The sequence below is a fragment of the Diadema antillarum genome, unplaced genomic scaffold (genome assembly GCF_040938485.1).
Source record: "Diadema antillarum isolate AM-2024a unplaced genomic scaffold, OU_Dant_1.0 seq00000383_RagTag, whole genome shotgun sequence".
NCBI classification, from domain to species: Eukaryota; Metazoa; Echinodermata; class Echinoidea; order Diadematoida; family Diadematidae; genus Diadema; species Diadema antillarum.
This window is the reverse complement of record NW_027271381.1, coordinates 484,239-509,581: the sequence shown is the minus strand read 5'-3', so window position 1 is coordinate 509,581 and position 25,343 is coordinate 484,239. Positions and strand designations below refer to the sequence as shown.

The 25,343-nt window shown below is 38.0% G+C and overlaps 1 protein-coding gene across 1 annotated transcript in view; it reads right to left on the bottom strand.

Moving 5' to 3' along the window:
• The window catches only part of LOC139731734 (tyrosine-protein kinase yes-like), a 69,652-nt gene that overhangs the window by 19,230 nt on the left and 25,079 nt on the right, over positions 1-25,343 (bottom strand). Inside the window, exon 3 of the mRNA XM_071642613.1 lies at positions 18,906-18,999. Coding sequence (XP_071498714.1) covers positions 18,906-18,999 — 94 coding nt within the window. The remainder of the gene's footprint in view (positions 1-18,905; positions 19,000-25,343) is intronic.

Sequence of the window (25,343 nt, the reverse complement as noted above, 5' to 3'; positions counted from 1 at the left end):
CCAAAAGTGGACAATGTAAAATAGTCTACGAGACATCAGTTTCATTCATTCTTCCATCCCCATTCTCATCCCATGCCCCCCCCCCCCCAAAAAAAAAAAAGAGGGGGAGGGGGGAGACATGCAGGAAATACTGTACATTGTCTAAGACGGGGAAATTCCCCAGTTCTGCAAACGTTTCCTCACATATGTTAAAGACACCACACTTTCCTAAAAGTTCAGCAGAATCCAGCTGTAACTCGGTGTCAACAATAGTTGGAAAAGCAGAGTACCACAGGCTTGTATTACAGTTTGGGCCACAGATATCAGTAGCTGGAATAACTGTCCATCACACTTGAAAATCATATCCCATTTTTTTTTGCTAGTTTGTTTGTCCCAAACAACTGATGATACAACTATAAATCAGACAGCTACATGTAATATGATGCACTTGCTGTGGTATCAGTCATTCATTGCCCAGGTTAACATGTGGAATAAACCTAGATTACTATACATCTCTATCCTGACAATCTGTTTACAAGGTAAAATCCTCATATTACCAACCAGTCATCTGTGTACATGTCTTTGAGCTACTGTATGAGCTGTTATTTTCGCGTATGAGGAGGTCACAGGCTTTTTCGCGAGATGTTGTTTTCGTGAATTGCCATCTAGCCCAGTTTAAATGTACTATTACTCTAGCGTCTGGCAACATTTTTGCATGTTGTTAAATTCGCGATCGAACTGTGATTTGCGAAATTCGCGAAAATAACAACTTTTTAAATAAAGCATGAATTGTCACCTGCTTTCTTATTTCCATGGTAGCTGTCATGTGTGCATATATCCAGAATTTACTGAACATGCTCATCATAGCAATAGCGCAATGCATCATCCAACTCTTTCCCCCTTCTCCTTAAAAATGAATAAAACAGCAACTGGCCCTCATGTTACTCCTACCATAGTGATGATGTGGGGAAAAAACTTTGCAAATTTACATTGTGCTTTCTATCAGCTTCATGATAGTGGTACGTATGCAGTCAATACAATGTTTAGTTAGTACACTTTTAGACCCAAAAATGACAGGCACTTGAGAATCAGATTGGCTGATTGGCTGATAGCAAATTCGTCGATGAAAACCTCCGACGAACTCGTTGATGAAACGCCCCCCAAGCAGGGGGTTTTCATCGACGAATTTGCTATCAGCCAATCAGACGCAAGGATTTCAGTAGCTTTTAACAGTTGTCGGTGTAAATCACCGACGAAAAGTTTCATGAAACGGTCCCCAACGATTCCCTTCTGGGGGGCGTTTCATCAACGAGTTCGTCGGAGGTTTTCACTGACAAATTTGCTATCAGCCGATCAGACGCAAGGATTCCAGTAGCTCTTAACAGTTGTCGGTGTAAATCACTGACAAAAAGTTTCATGAAACGGTCCCCGACGATTCCCTTCTGGTATGGTGCTCTTGCCGACTTGTGTTCGTCTCATAGAGCAATCTCAACGAAATGATTATTTCATTTGGTACTATAAAGCTGAAAATGTATGTTTCACTTTTTGGCCAAATACCAAATATTAGCAGAAAAGTTGCTAACTATTTGTCCTGACTGCCAAGTTTTATGATAGTTGATGTCTGATATGAGCGACATTTTAACACATGAAAGTTCATCAGAGATTAATCCCTTGAAAATGCTCTCTTGACTTTTAAAAAAAGAAAAGTCAAATTCTTGGGAATGCTTTAGAACTGCATGGACGTGAAGTGCATGATATGAATGAAAATGACTAACCGTGACCAAAAAATAATAATAATAATAATAAATAAATGAAATGGTTTTTTTTATCCAAAGGACACTAAAGCTGAGATTCTAATTTCACAAATCCATCAATTTTTAATCACTCATGACATATAAAAAAGAGATGGTAAAATTCTGATTAAGTTTGGCCACAGACATGATTTGGAAACATGTACAATAAAAGGAGATATTTACTGTGCACACAACATACCAGGACATCTTTCCCATTGTCACACCAAACCTCTTGATTCCTGGTACAAAATTATTTGTACTTTGTAATGCAAACTTTGATAAAGTTGTTGGTTGCCTACTCCAAACTTTTTGGCTCCCCCAACAACCAATCACCCACTTATTTTGAGACCTTACTGCATAAAGTGCAAATTCCACACCCTTCCTATACAGGACATATTGTATGTACTTAAACCAGATCACACATATTGGTATGTATTAATCTGCAGTAGACAAGTAAAGGCAAATGCATACATGAAGGTCACATGGTTCTCTGTAATAAATGCGAAGGGACGGAAGCAACGCTAGGTACAAAGGCCTTTGGCATCCTGTTGGCTTCACCTTCTCTCCTTCCTTGAGAATTTTGTGTTTTTCAAGATGAACCTTGCCTCGCTGATAAAGTTCATGTGATCGGTGCAATGAATAGGAAAATCTGGGGAATTCCCATTTCAGGGCAACGAGTCCCAATGATATCCCTGAACATGTCCATGCACTCTGGTGTATATTGCCTATTGTATTTCACCAGCATTTGGTTAATTACTATAGAGCTTGTCCTTGACTTTAGATACATACACTCTCTCAGGTGGAACAATGACCAAATCGCACTAGAAAGCCAGTGGGTGTAGAGAGTGGGTTGACTGCCTACATGCAAAATCCCTTATCACTGAGAGTACCTTCAGATTATCTTGGTCTACATGTGTAAAGATAGACAATGCACAATGATGATTGAATGTCAAATTCAGAATGTATTAAAAAAAAAAAAAAAAAATATATATATATAGATTCACAACAGTAGGTCAATATAAACTCCGTTGGAGACGTAAATTTGACGAATTTTCGCCCATAGGGCTTTGTCAAGTCAATACATTTGACACTTTATTTTGAAGCAGATCAAAATAAAAGATGCGTCGTCACTGTGATGGTAGCGCATCCATAACAAGATGCGCACAAACACAAAAAGCGCACAAGGGCGCACATAGACAAATAGCGCACAAGGTAGGACGTCACAAAGAAAACTAGGAAGGTAAGGAAAATACAAGAAGCGTACAAAATAGGACGTCAAAAAGAACAAAGAGAAAGCACGTCACAAAGCAAGGAGGTAGAAAATTGCAGATGAGAGAGAGAGAAAGAGAGAGAGGGAGAAGGAAACGAAGATAAAAAAGAAGGATTATTCCCTAACGGAGAAAGAACGGAAAGAAACATTCAGTCCATTGGGGTGAAGGCAGCCGAGGCGATAGATTAGTTGCTCTTCTCGTAGTTTGCGGATTTCGTCTGAGCCATTATGACAGATCGTCATTAATGACGACCTGTCATAATGGTGTCATAATGGTGTCATAATTGTACGCTTCTTGTATTTTTACGACTTATGAGATAATGTTTTGAGTGCGACACGCGATCCATACGGTGAATATTGTGTAAGCTCGGTGATCCATGTCAACAAAAGATACAGCAGCTTTCACATTGGGCACTGGCCAGGAAAAAGCGGTGTGTGTGTGTGTGTGTCTGTCTGTGTCTGTGTGTGCGCGCGCCCAATATGAAAGCGTTATCTTTTGTTGACATGGATCAACGAGCTTATACAATTTGCCGTATGGAACGCGTGTCGCATCCAAATTATTATCTCATAAGTCGCAAAAAAATGAAAATGACTGTATTTACAGAAATTGGCGTAGAATAAAAAGTACTGAACCAAATTTAATGATTTTGGTATCATGGTCTTCTGCGGAAGATGCTCTTTCTAATGATGTCAAAAAATATATCACTTTTAGAACGCAAGGTACTGAAAATCCACCGTTCCGCTTTTTTTGGGACACCCGGTATATACACATGTATATTTAAAGATGCTAAGTTCTGGAATTATTTAGATTCAATCTTTAAGAATGTATCCACTCAAAGTGCTTTTAAGTCTAGATATAAAAGATATCTTTTAAATGCCTATTAAATTGTACCAGTCCATCTTTGTTAGTTTTGTTCTGTCTGTTTGTTTTATTTGTGTAATGTAGTAGCATATATGTCTTTTATTTCATTCTATTTGTCTATGTAATCTGTAACTGTCAGTAAATACTCTGAATGTATCTGAATCTGCATTTGTAATATTCTTAATGTATCCAACTCTACAAAGGGGATCACTTGTATAAAGCCTTTGGCTTTCTTTGTGAACTCCCCAACACACTTTACACTGTATATATTTCTATTTTCATGATTATCAATAAAGTAAATTGAATTGAAATTGAATCATTAAATGAGCAACATTTTTATAATACCTAAACAGATCCTTGTTATTTGATTGGTTGTTTCATATTGATCATTTTGTCCAATTTTACAACAATTACATCATCATTTATGCAATTGTGGCTCCATTTACTGTGCAATCTTGGATCCATACGATTTGCTCTATTGTGCGCACGCTGAGAGCCTGGCACACTACATATATGTAAAATGCTTGCGCTTGCAGTGTGCATACAGCGCGCTAGCGTAAAGCGCACAGTGAGCACTCTCTCGATCTTAGATTCCGCACATTCTCTCTTGTTTTGATTAAAAGTTCAACTAAACATCAAGTGACAAGGATCTATTTCAGGTGTTATATAAAACAAATAATAACTGTTTTTTATTTGTGCAATGGACAAAATATTTCATTCAGTGAAAGATGAAACTATTGGTCCATTCAACGAGGCTGAGGCATTGAATGGATCATTTTCATCTTCCTCCCATGAAATATTCTGTCCATTGCACTTAAAAACATTCACGTACAACAATGTATCTGGGTGTATGCGTGTGTCATACAATGTAATGTTTGTATTGCTATGCAATGTAGCATGCAATTTAACCCCCTGGGCCGTAATACGATACTATGATAAATATAAATAGAGCTTTATATGTGTGTGTGTGTGTGTGTGTGTGCAGTACATGTATATGTACCACAGTGTATAATTTCCACACTCTGTTAAGACAGCATCTATATTATATAGCCCCATTTCACAGTGGTTTGGTTTTGTGAATTTTGCAAGTTGCCTGATATGTAGCACATATTGATGCATGTTAAAATACTTCTCACAAAAAGATCAATTCTTATTTCTCATTCTGTTACTGTGGTTCTTGATGGAGGATCCAACCAGCAAGTTCCAATTTGCAAATATTTTCAAATTCTTGTTTTTATAAAACAGCCCTTAACTGGCCTCTTTACATCAAATTGGAAACCGAAAATTTACAATTATGGAATATCCACTAATGAAATGACTGAAAATCTCAAAATAAAAAATTTGACCATAATGACCAACAGAATGTCCACATCAAAATGACTGAAAATCTGAAAAGTGAAAATTTGACCAAAAATTGGGATATACGACGGTTCGGATGACCGCAGACGATATGTAAACAAAAAACACAAGCAAACAAACCCATTACAAGAAGAGTTGATATATATTGTTTATCTCTTTACAGATATATTAGTCTTTTATGAGTCTGAAGCGTACAGTAAATCACTCTCGATGTGATTTGGAGACAGACCAACTAAACTGATTTTTCATGTTTACGACAAAAAGAAAGCTGAGACCATCAGGAAACATTGTTGTTGAAGAAAAAAATAACTCAAGTGTGTGGTTGTTTATTCTTAAGTGGGGTTTCCTTTATCAGCTTGTGTACCTGGTTCCTGCTAGTTGTGGAGTGCGATTACCAAGTTTTCTTGACAGCCTATAGTAGTTAGTAACAGGTAACATGATACATAGAAAAAGCACATGGTATTGGTTTTGTTGTCTTTAAACACAAGCCATATCCTCCCCACAAAGTTAAAGGCTTCACAACAGCTCAAAATGGAAACACGAAAGAAAGGTGATCGTGTGAAAATCAGAATTTCAACAATTCGTGCAAAGGATCATTTTAAAAGAACTGTGAAGATAAAATTTGTCAAATGAAGAATTGCTTCTAGGCAGACATACTGCCAACTAGTCATGGACATATCAAAAATCAGTTATCAAATTCATTTTTCTTATGGTCCCGTACATATCATTTATGTTTGTATTATTCTTTTAGGTGTAATTGTTCTTCGCAAATTTTTCATTCGTGAAAACTCATGGTTCCTCACAGTTTACAAGACATCTGCAGTTTTACATTTGCTTTGCTCTTAACCATTGTGACAAGTTCAAAATTTAGCAAATTCTTCAAAAATGCATTGTCGGTCTCATGCATAAACGCCGTACAATACAGTGTGTGTGATCTGAAAGGAATGTTGTAATCTTTAAACTGTCCTGATATTTGTGTAACACTTACAAGAACTACAGTACTGTGCTACACAAGTATTAAACACGGTTAGCCTGCAGCATGGTCACTGCTTGAAAGGATTATTTTTCACCTACACATGTATGTATAAGATGAGATGGATAATGCAAATTTTGCAACCCGAAAGGAAATGCTTCGGACCAATGCTAATCTGCTTGCATCAAGTATTGGTTCATGTATTTCTATGATCATTTCACACTCTCACATTCAATGCTGCAAATCAGAGCGCGGGAACAATTCTTTTTCAGAGTATGGCAGGCCTCGAATTAACCGACGGCCACCGACGGCCATGGCCGTTGGTGCCCCTCTCGTTGGCCGCAATGCCTTTTGTTTTTTGATCAAAGTTACGGCCAAAAAAAAATGTGCCCTTTTTCTTGGGGCCGTGGTGCCCTTTTAGAATGAAAGTTATTATTTATGACGTATGATATGCCTTTTCTCAAAGTCTCTTTAATAAGCTTGAACAACTTTCCTGATCTCAAATATCATACCTTCAGTTCACTCGCGTCCCGATACATCTGAGTCAAACTCAAAGTATCTTTCCGAGGTACGAGACGACGTGTACGTACATGTACGCCCGACCGGCTTTTACTGTCCCGACTGCCTCCGTAGCGCGGCGGCCGCGAGTATGTACTAGCTAGGCAGTGCATATTCAGATAGAGTAGTAAAGAGTGAACACCAAGTTCACCAAGAAAAAAGAAAAATCCCATGATGCCAAGATGTGCCAGACTGGGGAATGGGGAGGGGTGGAGAGAGAGAGAGAGACCAATCAACAGAAGAAACCGCGCGTACTGGCGCATTCTTGGAGGTCATGAACTGTCTGTCACTGACTAATCATAGCAATCTACACGCGCACGCAAATTCCTTTGCCTTGTGGTTTTGCCAGCCAGCTGTCGGAATGTGCTTTGAAGTTTCATGGCAGCCTGGCCTGGCTGGCCTGAAGGGTGTCGAGTTTCAATCAGTAGCCGGGTTCACACGTACAAATTAGCGGGATAACGATCGCGATGCTCATCCCGAGTTTTTTTGCGAGCGTCCACACGTACCAAATTAGCGGGATAGCGATCGCGATCGGTATCCCGCTAATTTGGCGAGCGTCCACACGTACCGAATTATCCCGCTAATTGCCGATAGAGATAACAGCAAAGCCTGCAAACTGGGTCACACAGCGCCCTTCTCTATCACTGCCTGCGCGCACTTACCTTTGTCCATTGTCTTTTACGCGTCAGTGGTGTGGTTCGCGCGCTGTTGTTGTTGTGCTCCAAAGAGGTGAAGGACCTCTTCGCAGAGGCCTCGCTGTTGCAATGTGCGCATTGCATGATGGGATGTAAAAACTCGAGATTGTAATCCCGACCGTTCACACGTACCAGCGTGAGGCCAATTATCCCGCTAATTGGCGAACCAGCGCAAGATTTCTTGGGATTAGCATTGCGATGCTTATCCCGCTAATTTTCGGGTTTTTTCTGTCCACACGTGCAAAAAACTCGGGATGACGATCGCGATGCAAATCTCGAGATTTGTATCCCGCTAATTGGTGTACGTGTGAACCCGGCTAATACCTACTGTTGTTTTATTCCTGTTTTAAAAAATGTTGTTTCACCTGATAGAAACGCAGAGATCGGGAATGTGTTACAGCTGTAGGGAAGAGGTTTTTGTTGTGTGTTGCACTTTGGGTGTGTGTGTGTGTGTGTGTGTGTTTGTTTGTTTTTCTCGGTTTGTTTTTCTTCTTTCTTTTTTCATAAACACCAAATATGCCCTTTCCAATGTGGCCTTGGTGCCCCTCTGACTGACTTAAGTGCCCTGGCCTCTTGGAAAAAGTGCCCTTTTCTAAATGGCCTTGCCCCTCCAAAATCCTATTTCGAGGCCTGGTATGGCAATAGGAATTTGAGCAAATAATTATGGCGACTTGGGAGAAAAAATTAATACATATTTTGACTCAGTCCACACTGAAAATCATGCTGACAAAATCATACAAAATCAAATACAAGTCTTTCCAGCAACGCACTGGAATTGAAACTGCAAAGTTGCATGTGATTTTTTTTTCTAGTTTGCGTTTGATTTTTCAAGTTGAGTTTTGAAAGTTTCTAGAAACGGGATCAGGTTTCCAATCCCCCTCTCTCAAAATTTCTCTGATAGAGATTTTGCAATTGGTGCATTGTATCACTGACCTGCGCCTGATTCATGCATGAACTAAAATATGAATAATGATCATTGTTATGATACAGTAGGCATGTTTTGACAGGAAAAGGAGTGGGATTTGAATAGCGATCCGCATCAAGATCCCAATCTTATTCCGTAGAGGGGATATCAATTTCCATTTATAAGTTGACAAAATGTCAACTTACGCGTAAGTCCACTTTTGCGTATTAAAGTCAACATGTTTTGCTCGGTCCCAATTATGTCGACTTAGGCGAGGTTAACTGCAGTTCTAAAATGTGAGTAAGGGATGGAAACAACCGATGTAAAAATGTTTACTGACCTACACATAAATTGTATGCATCAAATGTGATAACTCAAATTTTTTCAATCACTGCTCCTAATGGTAAACAAAACCTCTAAAGGGCATGTTCACATTCATATACATGTGAATTGAAAAAATGTGACAATATTAACAGAATACATCAGGGAAAGTTTGAGGAAAATTAGACAATATGTTCAAAAGTTATGAATTTCTGAAGCTTCACTGCTGCCATCACTGGATGAGAAGACTACAACAACTTGTGATGTCACATGTGTAGAATGATATCAAAGAAAATATATGTATGGAAAATTCAACACAATTTCACTTTTTTGGCATAATGAAAGAGCGGTTGACTTGCCTCTTTCAGAAGGCAGGTGAAATGATATTACCATTAACATATTGATGTCAGTGACAAGTCGAGGGAATGAGTTTTTTTTTCTCAAAAAATGACATTTTGTGAAATACTTTTTACATTTTCCTATCATTCTAAGCATGTGATGACCATAAACTATAGTAGCCTTCTCATCCAGCAATGACTGCACAGAAACTTTAACAACTTTATAACGGATAGTCTGATTTTCAACTTTCACTAATGTTTTCTACTAGATATTGCTGCATTCACTCGATCCACATGTTGTATACATGTATAAAGGTGAACTTGTCCTTAACAAAATGCCATTGATGTTGTACCCATACAGGTCACAAAATGGTCTTGATTAAACAAGTGTTATGGAAAAGATCTTTTACATTATCGGAATGCACACCACATAGTTGTAACATGTCTATCTTCCCTTTATTTTGACTAAAAGTTTGAAGATAGAAAGAAAACAGTGCCTGAAAACGAAGTCTTTCAAACAGGTAAAACACTAGAGATTCAAAGTCCAAACAAATACAGCATCCATCCCCTATTGGCTTCATTTTCACATGACTTTTCCCCATCCTATACATGTCTATTATATCTGCCTGCATTGACGCTGTCCTTAAAGACTAATTCATCACTTCTGTTTCATTATCTGTAAACCTTGAATGATACGGTGAACCCTAAAATGTACACAAGGACAGAATCAATTTTAACAAGAAACCATAAGTACTGGTACAAATGTACATGTACAGATAGCGCCTGACTGCACATTTTACGTTATATATCCACGTACACACCCCGTTATGGGCTGCTTTATAAAAGCTGATATAATAGGCTATCACTTTTAATGTATGGTCACGCTTTACCACAAGGTAACAGATTTTGTTTTTCGTAGTACAAATTTAACCTCCAAATATTTAAATCAGGAAGCTCCTTGAGATCTGTGTGTGGAGGTTAGTACCAGCATACCAGCATCACTTCCCCTGTACTATTGTACAAGAATCTTCCTTTGTACTGCATATTACACAGCATTTCCTGAATGTACGATATGGATGCATAATGCAAATGCAATGTAACATGCTCACAGACTGATCTATTTCATTGAAAATCCTGCCACTGTAAATTTACATAATGGCAAGGAATTATTCATAATTTTCATGGTACATTTCATTTTTAATAATGAAGAATAAAAAACAAAATAATCTTTAGAACCTTTTTATCCAGAGGGGAAAAAAATCAAAGCCAAATTTCTGTATTATGAAAATGTCATGAAGTTAGATGTAAAACTGGCACTGATTATAACCTGGAAGTTAATGATTGTGATTAGAAATCTTCGTGTTGATCTGTCATACTCATCTTCACAAGGCACTGATCAACTGTATCACAACGAAAGATGCTCATCACAGCTGATGACAAAAAGGTCCTGCTTACCTTTGGGAGCAGTGATTTAAAAACTTTCAAGATATCACATCTGATGCACATGTGTAGGTCAGTTGTATCACAAAACATCCTACCATATAAAAATGTTCGCAATAAAGCCTATAAAAATATATGGAGATATCTCTGTTTTTTCCAATAAACCATAACTGTAGACAGATTAATCTGGAAACATTTTATTATAACTATTGTTCACATTTTATCTAACAATACTTAACATCGATTATACAGATTAACATTATTACATTGGTTTTTTCTATCCCCAACTCACATTTCAGAACTATTTGAAGCACTAATGCTGGGTTATTTTATCTGCAAATGGTAAATTATGCCTTTAAGCAACGCTGCACACTGGCACTGGTCTGACGGTCCCTGACCAGTAAAAATCACTGTCGGACCAGTAACTCAGACCCCGTTTACAGTGCGGGGCTGGGCCGAGCCGCAGCCGAGCCGCGGCTGAGCCCAGCCTCAATTGCGAGACCGGGCCCCGCAATTTTGTCCATTTACACTGCCGGGCTCGGCCGCGCTTTTGATTCAAACCTTTCAATATGTTGTCGTAGTGGCGCTCTGCTTGTAAACAAACGCAATTTGGTATTGTCTGGTTTTCAGACCCTTTGCCAAATGAATTCCGTGGCGACAAAGTCGCCGTTCGGGCAAAGGCCTTTGCCGAAGGAAAAAATCCTTTGCAGGACAAAACCACCTTAAACTATACTAGTTTTCGACGTTTAGGGGGTTAATATCCTGAACAGCGAAATACTACAGGCAGATGGTTTGGAAGCCAGACTAAAATTGGCCGCGCATTTGGCCCAGTTTACGTTTACACTTAGGGGCAGTGATTTTCCGTTTCAAAAAATTGCCTTTTCCGTTTCAGAAAATCATGGCATCGTGGGATTTTTCTTTTTTCTGCGTGAACTTGGAGTTCACTCTTCTCTCCTGAATCATGCATTGTGCGCTGTGCTCTACATACACACGACATAGCAGGCAGGCATAGCAAGTCACCACTCCACTCACCTGCTGACAGCTTACCGCGAGCAGAAAACAGTTAGACAGTTAGACAGTTTCTTCTGTTGCCGCTAGTTTTACTACCAAAATACTGGCTTTATCATCACACATTATTCGGCGAGACACACGTTGTGTTTTGGAATATAAATGGACTTTCTTCTATGGTTATGATTGTTGGTGTTGGATCAAACTGAGTAAGTGTTCAACAGTTATTGAAATCGTGACATCGCTCGATCTAACGCCGTTAGACATCGCTAGAACTTCCAACTATTAACACAACTTGGCTTAGAAACTCAGTTTCCGCAGTCTGTGAATATCGTGGACATGTAATAATGATTAATTCACAGCTTCTGTTGGATTTATTTCTACTTTTATGTGTTTTATTTTGTTAAAAAGTGATTTTCCGTGATTTTCCGTGTGTAATATTTTTTCCATTTCAAAAGGCCGTTTCCGCGTTTTCCGTCCGTTTTCCGCGATCGCGGAAAATCACTGTCCCTATACACTGAGAAAATAGTCTGGGTGCCAAAGCCACTTTTTGGGCCTAACCTTGTTTTACCGTCCACCCAATGTGTTTTGATGGCTTTACCCTATTTCGGGGGTGCTGAATCCGAATCTGGATGATGCAACTCTTGCATCCTTGAGCGTTTTGAGATATTCAAGATGGCCTCCAAAATGGCCGCCAAAATGGCTGCCAAAACCGGAAATTCCCACGTATTTCCTTCTAAATGGTGAGATATTAAAAACAATTGATGGATTTACCCTATTTCGAGCGTGCTGAATCTGAATCTGGATGATGCAACTCTTGCATCCTTGAGCGTTTTGAGATATTCAAGATGGCCGCCAAAATGGCCGCCAAAAGCGGAAATTCCCACGTATTTCCTTCTAAAAGGTGAGATATTGAAAACAATCGATGGTTTTACCCTATTTCAAGGGTGCTGAATCCGAATCCGGATGATGCAACTCTTGCATCCTTGAGGATTTTGAGATATGCAAGATGGCCACCAAAATGGCCACCAAAACCGAAAATTCCCACGTATTTCCTTCTAAATGGTGTGAAATCGGAAATAATTGATGATTCTCCCTATTTGGAAGATGCTGAATCCGAATCTGGATGATGCAACTCATGCATACACGAAGTTTTTGAGATATTCAAGATGGCCGCCAAAATGGCTGTCAAAACGGCCGCCAATTAAAACCGGAAACTCCCATGTATTTCCTTCTGAATGGTGAGAAATTGAAAACAATTGATGGATCTACCCTATTTCTATGGTGTTGAATCCGAGTCTGGATGATGCAAACTTTGCATCCTTGAGGGTATTGAGATATTTAAGATGGCCGCCAAAATAGCCGCCAAAATGGCCGCCAAAATGGCCGCCAATCAAAACCGGAAATTTCTATGTATTAGCTTTTAAATGGTGAGAAATAGAAAACAGTTGATGATTTTACCCTATTTCGAGGGTGCTGAATCCGAATCTGGATGATGCACCTCGAGATAGTCAAGATGGCCACCAAAATGGCCGCCGAAACGGAAACTCCAATGTATTTCCTTCTTATAAAAATGGGGAGAAATTGATGGTTTTCGTCAATGGCACAGTTTGAACTTGCTGTATATACAGTGAAACCAGCTCTACTGGATATCTTTGAGTTGGTACGATACAAGTGTGCCAGCAATTAACCCTTCAAGACTACAGATGCGGTTGAATAATTGCAAGATTACACTGTTTCCTCTATATATAATGGATAAGTTTTGAACACTAACAATTAATGGACAAGACATGTTCATCTAAATCATATTGTAAAGTGATGTAGAGAAGTGTACTGAAATTACCCAACATTACCTGCCTTAATCCATGAGCAGTTTTAATCTCTTTATCCATGAACACTCAAATTGGTTATTTGGTTTATATTGGTGGTCTTGATGACATTGATGAAGACACGAGTGGGAAATTGTTATTGTTATGCTTCAATTTTTTCTTCAATATGATGTAACATTATGTATGTGTATATGTATATACAAACACACACGAGGGGACGTACAAATCACCAGGTAACGCGCCGTGAAAAAAAACTAAATAAAAATCAAACGACAACATGGAAGGTAATAGTTGATAATCCAGTACTTATGAATATCATAATCGCGCAGAGTGCTTTTGAAATTACCCTTATTGATATCTGCTATATAGTGGTCATGGATGCAACCATTTCCAATGACCTAATCAGAATATGCGACAAGTTTCACAAGAATACGAGGCGAGACTCGTCAGAATACAAGACAAGTTTCAACACCAAATACCAACATGCCATAATTTAATTTTGCTCTATTGATAGCCGAAAAGGATTAACTTTACATCTATGGAGCCATATTATTGGCGACCACAAGCATTATTTCATAACAATTATGCATAAAGACATTTTCAGTCGTATATTTCTTTGCGTTTGTACGTTTCAGTATGATGTCAATATCACTTTTTTTTTTCCAGTACGTGTTAAAGTTCCGTTTGAGACATATCGGAATGTCTCAGTATATTACAATACCATTGTGACAGTCATTTTGACTGTCAATAAATTTTGGCTGATTTGACAAATTCGCTCAACTGAGTTGAATTCAAGAATACGAATTATTGGTTTTCACCCTGCATGGGTTTAATATCCCGCCTCGCGTTGGAGCACAATACTGCACCATTTCAGTATAAGAACATGTTAAGGAGTTTCTGTTCATACAGGACATAGATGTCCGAAAACCTTCAAAGACCTTCAGCACCCTCGAAATAGGGTAAGACCATCAATTTATTTTAAAATTTTTACCATTAAGAAAAAATATATTAACATTGGAATTTCTGCCACTTATTTTGGCTGTCATCTTGGACGTCTAAAAACCCTAAAGACTGGACGAATTTCAACAACCAAGTTTCGAGGGTGCTGAATAGGGCCTAAAATTTACCAATTTTTGACAGTTATTTTGGCGGTCATCTTGGACATCTCAAAACCCTTAAAAAAGAACACGAAAGTTGCATCAACCAGGTTCGGATTCAGCACTCGAAATAGAGTAAAACCGCCAATTGTTTTCAATTTTACACCATTTAGAAGGTAATATAGGGCTTACATGGAAATTTTCGTTTTTGACAGCCATTTAGGGGCCATTCTGGCGGCCATCTTTATTATCTCAAAACCCTCAAGGAAGTAAGAGCTTTATACTGGAGCTTCAAATTCAGCAAACTCAAAATAGTGTAAAACCACCAACTGTTTTATATTTTACACCATTTAGAAGGAAATAGGGGGTCTACATATGAATTTCCGTTTTTCGCGGTCATTTTTGGCGACCATCTTTATCATCTCAAAACCCTTAAGGATGCAAGAGTTGTATCCTGAGCTTCGGATTCAGCACACTCAAAATAAGATAAAAACTAGCAATTGCTTTCAAATTGTCACCATTTAGAAGGAAATACATGGGAACTTCCGTTTTGGGCGGCCATTTTAACGGCCATATTGAATATCTCAAAATCTTCAACAATGCAGGAGTTGCACCATCTAGATTCTGATTCAGCACCCTCGAAATAGGGTAAAACCATCAATTGTTTTCAATTTCTCACCATTTAGAAGGAGATACGTGGGAATTTTCGGTTTTGGTGGCCATTTTGGCGGCCATATTGAATATCTCAAAATCTTCAAGGATGTAAGAGTTGCATCATCCAGATTCGGATTCAGCACCCTCGAAATAGGGTAAAACCATCAATTGTTTTCAACATCTCACCATTTAGGAAATACGTGGGAATTTCCTTTTTTAATTGTCGGCCATTTTGGCGGCCATCTTGAATATCTCTAAAACTTCATGGATGCAAGAGTTGCATCATCCAGATTCGGATTCAGCACCCTCGAAATAGGGTAAAACCATCAATTATTTTTAATTTCTCAACATGTAGAAGGAAATTCGTGAGAATTTCCGGTTTTAATTGGCGGCCATTTTGGCGGCCATCTTGAATATCTCTAAAACTTCATGGATGCAAGAGTTGCATCATCCAGATTCGGATTCAGCACCCTCGAAATAGGGTAAAACCATCAATTGTTTTTAATTTCTCAACAGTTAGAAGGAAATACATGGGAATTTCCGGTTTTGATTGGCGGCCATTTTGGCGGCCATCTTGAATATCTCAAAACCCTCAAGGATGCAGGAGTTGCATCATCCGGATTCGGATTCAGCACCCTCGACATAGGGTAAAACCATCACTTGTTTTCAATATCTCACCATTTAGAAGGAAATACGTGGGAATTTCTGGTTTTGGCGGCCATCTTGGCGGCCATCTTGAATATCTCAAAACCCTCAAGGATGCAAGAGTTGCATCATCGGGATTCGGATTCAGCACCCCCGGAATAGGGTAAAACCATCATAAAACATTGGGTGGACGGTAAAACAAGGTTCAGCCTCTGGCACCCAGACTAAAAGGCCGGGCTCGGCCACGGCCACGCCGCGGCCGAGACCACCTCCAGAGCGAGGCCAAATGCGAGGCCAATTTTGGCCTCGCAGTTGGCCTTTTGCCCGTTTACGTGTACACTGAAGCGGGGCTGGGCCGAGCAGCGGCCGAGCAGCGGCCGAGCCGCGGCCGAGCCTCGCACTGTAAACTGGGTCTTATTCAGGAATGGATAACTAAAAAATGGAAAAACTGGGTAGCTACTGGTCCAATAGACAGGTCGGACTGGTAGGGAAAAAAAAGGGTTAGTGTGCAGCCCTGCATTAAGCTATCCAAGAAACAATGTGTTTCCTTGCAATATGTGCACATCTCACAACTATGTCCACTCCATAAAGTTACATCAACTTTACAAATCATAATATAACATCTAAAGATGAAATCAAAGGAACAGCATGGCATACATATCATCAAACCAGACTTGAATTAACAAATTTCATGAAATTAAGGAGGGTCACATGTTTTCACAAGACAGCCATGTTTAGCATTAACTACACATGCACATTAACACTAATAGCAGAGATCTATATTTGATGTCACTCCCTCTCGACTTCCCTTTTGGTTTGCTCACAAGAATATTTATCGTAGAACTATCATGTTTTTATCGATAATCATCATCCGCAGGTCTCTTCCTCCATACTGCCACCATCGCTCGGTTATTTAAAACACAAATAAATTAATGGAAAATTACACAAAAATTGGCGCACAGGAGAGAATGAGCTTCATGAGGGAATGATGTCATCACCTTTACTAACTTAATTTGTCTGGTTGCAACTATTGATTTCACCATCCAATCGAGACAAGCACATCGTAAAACTCACAAGGTATACATTGTATATATGTATAGATTTTGATGAAATAGCTGTACTATTATCAAAGTCTTTGATTTCACCCTATAGATCAATACCAATTTGAATGTTGAGTAGAATTGCTCTTTTTGGTCTGCTACTCAAAAAAGAGGAATGATGATTATGAAAGTAAATCTTTTCACACAGGTTTTCAAAATTTGCATTTTATAGCTTAAAGGGATGGTAACGGTATTGATTGAGGAAGGATTAATCTTTTAACTTTTTGCAAGACACTTAGAAACACTATAAAAGTGGGTCCACCTTTTATTAGGAATGCTTTGTTTTGGCTATTTTAGTCATTTCAATACTAATTTTCATCAAATAAACTTTGAATTCATCTCAGAACTATATGCTCTTTAATATTTTGTAAGAGATTTCTCATTATCTTTTAAAAAAAGTTGGAAACCTGAAGCTCCATCGCAACCAAAACTGTACCATCACACCTTCAAGAAGAGGTACATAACTTTGCACCTTGTTAAATCTTCTTATCTAGTTATGGACAAACATGTCAGAGCTGTAGAGCAAAACAGGGCAGCGTTTTACCATGTCTGCTTATTGGGTGAGTTTGTGATTGGATACCAAAGACTAAATTACGACTTATTGCATGTTTACTATTCGTCATTTGAAAGCCACAACGAAACTGTTTTTAGAATTGCTGACTTCACCGAAGTTTAGAAGGGCTTTGTTATTATTTTGATAGATACTGACTGACTGCCACAAATCACTTCAGCAAAATCCTACACTCCACTTAATCTTTCAGACAGGTGAAACATATTTATGAATAAGGAAATAAAAACTTAAAGCAAAACATATTCACGAACATCATTCACCTCAAAGAAATGAAGAGAAAGCTATGTAGAGCATCCACACATGTCCATTGTCACTTAGCATAGTATTTCAGTGCTAAACATTTGATGAAGTTATCTTTGCTATAGAAAAACATAATGGAAATGGAAAGTATGTCTTTTTTTTTTCAACAACAGTTATCTTGCTGTGCGATACCAAAGTCCAGGAAGTACCAAAAGGCAGAATGGTGCTTGAATTTGTCACACTCTATTGCCACCAACATGACTAGTGTGTAAACTGCACTGATACACAAACCTGTGGGACATTATGATGAACCGCCCTCAACAGTAGGGAATAACCCTTTTCCTGGTAGACAGTGCATATTTATTTTCCTCTCAAAGGAAGTGTGAACTCCGTGAATTGCAATTAGCAGATCGTGGGAATGATAGGTTTTGATAAACTCCCATAGGTTGGAACAAGGCACGTATATGCTATATATTACAAAGTTCATTTGCTTCCATAGAAAAAAAAAATGATTCATGATAATGTTTGTGAAACAATGAGCTATGTCTATTCACGGTCAGAATTATGGACCGTTCCAGACACTCTTCACCAATCACAGCTGCAAACTATGACAGTCTATACAATGGCTGCATGGCAAACTACAGGTATACACTACGTGTAATAATCGACCGCACAGCACAGAATGCTTGTAGTTGTACATGTATGACATGCATGCACTGAACACATACAATGTATGTTGTAAATGCACACATCACATCTGAACCACCTGCAACTACGTGTATTTGTGAACATTTTCACAGGGGATTCAATTCAAATCATACTCTTTACTATGATCTTTATTTCTTTATGATGAAAATGCATGCATACACAATAAAACACAGCATGTGCCTAACCATTCATTGCTACATCAAAAATTTGTCAGAAACATTCGCATAAAAACAGACATGTGATGCTGTTGTGAGTAAGTGCAGGTTGTAATAGCAATGAATGGTAATGCACATAACTGTGTCTATTGTTCAGCTCAAGTGTTACAAGAGGATATTGTCACAGCTGGAATATGAATAAGATGATCTGGAGGATTTTTTTTTCTTTCTTAAAGAGGTGGTGCTTAATGCGGTACAGAAAAAAAAAAAAGAATTTAGAAAAAAAAACTATTAAAAAATATATGACGTACATTTTCATGATAGTGATTTGGATATACCAAAAGGCATCAATAGCGGTCACATGCATTTGGATTGCAGGTATCCTTCAGAACAAAATGATACTCACGTGTTGTTTATAATTTCCAGTTTCTCTCCCTTCTGGAATGAAAGATCATCTGCTGATCGGGCCTCATAGTCATAGAGGGCGACATACACCAGTACTAGAATGAGAGGAAAAAGAGAAAGTGATTCATTCATGTGCGTTGTGCATTGTAGCAGACTTCAAGTCTCGACAATGGTTGCAATCTGCCCATAGAACTATAGTGTACACTTCTTCCCTTTTACTGTAAAAGCGGATATTTTTGCATGTGTATCTTTTCATGCTCAGCCAGGTAAGATGAATATTGCATGATTTCAATTCTGCGGAATCAGGACATTAAATACTGGAACATTGTAACACAAAAATACTTGCTTGCTTTTATGTTCGCGCTAGCTTCTGGTTGCATGAAATGCGTGGAAATTTCCACCCCGCAAAAATTGTCACTTTTACAGTACCGGTATATGCCAAATATTTCGTGAGGTTTTTATTTTTGCAAATTTCGCGAGTCAGGTGATATTCGCGAAATTAAAGACACGCAAAAATATTGACTCTGATCCCAACTGTGAATGTGACGTACGCGTGTACACTTCTCAGTTCAGTACAGGACTCGACGATCGCGAATTTAATCACTCGCGAAATCATCAGGAATTCCCGGTTCGCGAAAATTTAGACTCGGGAAATATATGGCGCATACAGTACTTTTTGATCGATGCATGATATTTACAGTACATAGTACCGGTATACTTTTTGATCGATGCATGATATTTACAGTACATAGTAACCTTAGGTATGTACTGGCATATGTATGTTATGTGTGTCACTGTAGAAGTGGATATTTTCAAAGTACGGGAAGTTTTTGCAAATTTTGCATGACATGAACTAGCACAGAAATAAAAGCTCATTAATTTTTTGCTCATTATTATGCAATACTAACTATCTTAGATTTTGATTGGGAACTGCAGAATTAAAAATGTGCAAAATTCATCTTACCTGGCTATGCACCAAAAATTCCTTGAAAGAAAATTTCAACTTTTCCACTCATATCATGCAATTGTTCATCTTCTATGTACACATTATAATACTTCTTTTATAGCTGTGACTCCATATAGTGTGTACATATAGAGTAGAATACATCTATTGTCTGGGGCCCTTTCTCCTACATGCTGACAGGATGTGGACATTATTTCAGGAATAAATGACACAGGCAGCTACAATTTTACCTGTACTGTCCTAACATCAATACATCATGTCACAGGGTTACAGTTTGCTCACAACATTGGTAATCGTTACAGAAGTAAGTGGAGAGCAAGTGTGACATACAGATAATAATATCCAAATATACTCTACAGAGTAAAATACATTGTACTACTGTATGTGTAGATGCAGCAGTGTTTCAAAGAAAAGCCATAATTACTGGGGGAAAAATATTGATAAATGCCATTCAGAACTAAACAAGTTGCTTCTAAGTACAGGGTGCTCTCAAAAGATGAATCATCAGTTCCTTTTATACTAAACATGTACCAGCATCCAAGCAATAATACAATGATGTAGATGGGTCAATTGTTTGATTCTATTACATACCGGTATAAAATATAACTATGAAAGAATGCTGTGAACAGTGACAAAAGCCATTTCCTTGAACTGCACAATACAAATTGGATACAGTTTGCAGAGGCTAAAGAAAACAGACTGAGTTTGCTGTGTTCTCTTGCCATCATGTGAAAAGCAATCATACATTTGTTCCTTCTTGCTGATGTTTACACAAAGAGAGGCCATTTCTCCTTCTCCCATACAGGAAGAAATGAGATATTATTTTGCAATCAGAAACTGAATGATCAATGCACAGACAGTTTTTTACTTTGAGAAAAAAATAGGAAGGAAAACAAAATTCTATCTATATTACTCAGGATTTTTGGTGTCATTATACTGAACTTTTTGGGGGCCACTTTAATCACTGTTTTGAAACATGATTAGTGTAAAACAATGTGCGTCCCGACTTTGATATAATACAACTGCCATTTCTAAATGCCAATTCAATATGCACAAAAGGGTGCTTTTAAGATTAGCGATTCTCTCTCATCATGTTCAGTGGGTAGAGGTGAATGAAAAACGATTGGCGATTCTCTTTAATTACATTTACTGGGTAGGCATAAATGCAAAATTGCTTTCTTATGCTGAACAGTTTTTCAACATTGCATATTTGCGAAATTGGTTCTTTTTTTAACCTGACAAAAGTATGTAACTTGTAAGCATTAACAGCACCTCACAAAGTGCAATGTACCTTTTGCAAATTGAGCATACTGCAAACACATTGTACGTCACCACATTTGCATTTTGGTTATCTTTGTTTTATGTATTTATCATGGATAAAGTCTATACTTTTGTGTGTCTGTTGTGTGTATGTGTGTGTGTGTTAATTGAGCAGGTAATCTAGACAATTATATTCGTACCTTTACTCTGAGAACTTTGACATGTGATGTGAACACAATACCAACTCTGAGAATGATTTTTTATATGAAACTTCTCTTTAAACAGAGGATCATAATGTTTTGATAGTGACTGAAGTCGTTTTAACAATGACCTGCATTTTTATTCCTAATGCAGGGCTCGACACTAACTTTTTTGTTTGGTGGCCCGATGGGGCCACCAAAATCCTCAATTTCAAATTTTTGGTGGCCCGAGAGAAAAATTTGGTGGCCCCGAAAAAAAAAACAATAAAAAAACATTAAAAGTCCTGTGTTTTTTTTAATGAGTCAAATATCTAAGTTTTATCCAGTCATAGTAAGAATTGGAAGTAGGACATACATCTACACTGCAAAAAGTCCGGTGTTAAATAGTGAACACCGAGCTGGTGTTAAATTTTCGGTGCTCATTTATGGTGTTAAATTAACACCTACAAATTGTACGGGTGTCATTTCCAAATTTTAAACTGTTTTTTGAAGAGTTTCTTAGTAACTGCACTTCTTGTTGATTTTTAAATTTTAAACAAGACGATCAAGAATTTTACATTAAAATACTAGATTTTTGAAAAAATGTGAAAATAAATTTACACCAAAGTAACACTAGCTGGTGTGGTCCCTTATTGAAGCTGGACGGGTGTTAAGCCATTGATATTAACACCAGCAAATATCAAATCAACACCATGTGGTGTCATTTTTGAATTAACACCAGTACAGTGTCAAAATAAAACCAGGTACAGTATCAAATTAACACCACGAAGTGTCAGGTGAACACTTTTCAACACCATCACAGTGCATTTTTAACACCTGTGGGTGTGGTCCTTTATTGAAGTTTGATCGGTGTTAGATTTAACACCCGTGGTGTTAAATCTAACACCGATGTTTTTACAGTATACTCATAAATAAACCTCAACAAACTCGCAACACTCACTCTCAGGCACTCATTCAGTCCTTTTCATTCATCCTTTAAACAAATATAACTGCTAATTTCCGGCGCAAAAAGTTACGAATTAATTGACGTACTTTTCAAAAAAAAAATTGGTGGCCCGAGGCGGGCCACCAAATTTGCCCTTTTTTGAAATTTGGTGGCCCGACTTTCAATTTTGGTGGCCCCGGGCCACCGGGCCACTGTTAGTGTCGAGCCCTGCCTAATGCCACAGTTGCTCTTTGTCTGTACATTTAGTTTTCTTTCTTCTTCTTTTGTTTTCTAATCACAAATGTTTGTTTTAATTTCATTGTCTAGTGAGGATATAAGTCCCACAAGAGATGGAGATCAGCCTTAAAAGTGATGGATCCCTATGAAATCTGATTATGATGAGAAAAGAAAACAGAAAGAGAAAAAGAATACAATTCTTCTTCAGACAATTTCTCACATGAAAATTTCAATGCATATTGTTACTTCAACCCACCCAGTTTAGATGTTTTACAAGTAAAAGTGTTGCACCTACAAAATAAAAAAATCCCTCTGTTAGTCTGTCTGCACAAGCATATCGATGACTAATTACCTTTATTCAAATTTACAAATGTATAAGAGATATAAATCTATTCCAATGTGAACAGACAGGATGTTACTACATCTGACACCAATAATCATCCACTTTCATTTTTCTCCCTTTCTCTCGATTCCCACTTTATGCAGCAACAATGAAAAGTATAATCAATGTATTGTGCTGGGAAATAAACAAGAGGATTAAATCTTCAAAAACATATTAGCAACCCACCCCTAAGTACTCTCTATATTCCTAATTATCATATATATGCTTATTATAAAAAAGAACAACAAATGTGTATCTCAGTGTTACACCCATACATTTTTTCCCTATCTATACATCTGGTTCTTCCTGTGAAAGAGAAACTAAATCTGCCAAAACTTTGTTATAATTTATGAATCTAAGACAAAGAGAAAGGAGAAGGAGAACCAATAAAATTAGACACAAACTGATAGAAGACTAGATAGCAAATAAAACGGGTTAACTCAGTATAATGTGGACAAGGGACTGAGGAAGCAATAATCCTTTCTTTTTTTTTAAGATCCTGTCAGACAAAAGCAGTAAAACATCAACATGCTGCTTTTGTCTCTTTCTGAAAACATTATACAGACGATGACTGGCGGGGGAGGGAACATACCCAATGTTCCACCCGAAGGGTTTGAAATGCTATTGAGGTAGGTTATATTAGTCCCGAGATGAAGTCAAGGGACTTATAGCCTCCCGAAATAGCATTTCCAACCCTGAGGGTGGAACGTTTGGTACATGTTCCCGACAACAAAAGTCATCATCTGTTATATTATGTGGGTTAGTCAAATACGTCAACGTCAACCACCAGCACAACGCACTCGATCGCTTGCGCAGAGCCAAATTCACTGTGCGCGGATCCTTCTGTCATTTGTTACGTGAAAATGTTTTCCCATGGAAGAACATTACAAAAATGTTCTGCCCATGGGTGAACATAACGAATGTGCCTCCATCAGGTGACTGTGTTTAGCCAATCACTAACCCGTATTTGACTAACCCATTTAATATAACTCTATAGTCACATGCAAATTGTCAATATGACTCTCTACAAATAAAATCAAGTGAAAATGTTCACTCTTGAAGGAGTGAATAACAGAAAAGAATGAATTTAGAGTGATATTGGAGTGAATTTTGAGTGAAAATGTTCATTTTCACTTATCTTAGAGTGACCTCAGTGATCACTCCAAAATCTTTGAGTGATCCTTGAGGTCACTCCATTTCATAGAGATATGTGATAAATCACACATGATGCATGTACATTCGTATGTACGGGTTGTACATTTGTAGCACTGTGTTGGTATCCTATGCTGGATTTCAACATCTTGTACTCAGTATAAGTAGTTCTCCTAGTTACGAGTGAAAGAGTATTAAAGCTAACCACATCCATCCATAGAAAATCACTCCTGCGATAGAAAAACTGGTCACTGAATGTAAACCACATACAAGGTACGCGTTGTCTTACAGTACTTAGCAAATACATGTGTGCAGTGTACAAGTACGTCATTGAGCTGATAGTGATCATTGAACCTTGTTTGTGTCACAACTGTCTCTTCCTTGCAAAGTAGATATTACAAAAAGAAATACCACAATTTCAAAATAACAAACAAAAGTGAAAGTACAACTGTATGAATTCTGCTTACAATCAGCAAGTTTTGAAAAGCATTCTGTGGCTGCAAGTAAATATCCTGATTGATATCTACTGAAATCATCCATGTCTTGAGCAATATTATATCAATGTTAAAGCAATAACATTTTATGGATGCAAAGTACAATGGTTACCTGTTCTCTGTCAATTCCACATTTTTGCAAACATTTTCATATTTGATGTTTTGTGATACAACTGACCCACTCATTAAATGCATCATAAGTGATATCTTGAATATTTTTAAAATCACTGTTCCAAGAGAAAAACAGGACTTTTAAAACTGCACACAGGCACTGGTCCAATGGTCCAGACCAGTAAAAAATCACTGTCAGACCAGCAACTTTTCAGGAATGGGCCAGTACAAAAACGGACAAACTGGGTACCTACTGGTCCGACAGGGACAGGTTGGACCAGTTGAAAAAAATGGACTGGTGTGCAGACCTGTCTAATAATATACATCCTAAAGAAACATGCAACATTCTGTTTAAAGCATCATGTCAAACACTGATGACAAGTTAAAATCACAGATTTGCAAATGAGTCAAAGTGTCCACTAAGTATACTAAAATCAGGCAAAAGATTTGTCACCTTTACATTCTTTATACTGTGATCACATGATAAGAACGAAGGCTAAAATGGCACGAAACTGAGTGTGGGGAAGCAGTAGCCCCCTACTCCTTTTTTTTTTTTTTTTTGGGGGGGGGGGGAGGGAATCTGTATTTCTTTTTTTTTTAATATAAAATAATATTTACATGGGGGTACATCACTGATCCTTGCCCCAAGTTATGGTTTCATGAGAAAGGCACACCCCAACCTTTCATGAAGTTTCACAGCTTTAGCAGAGAATA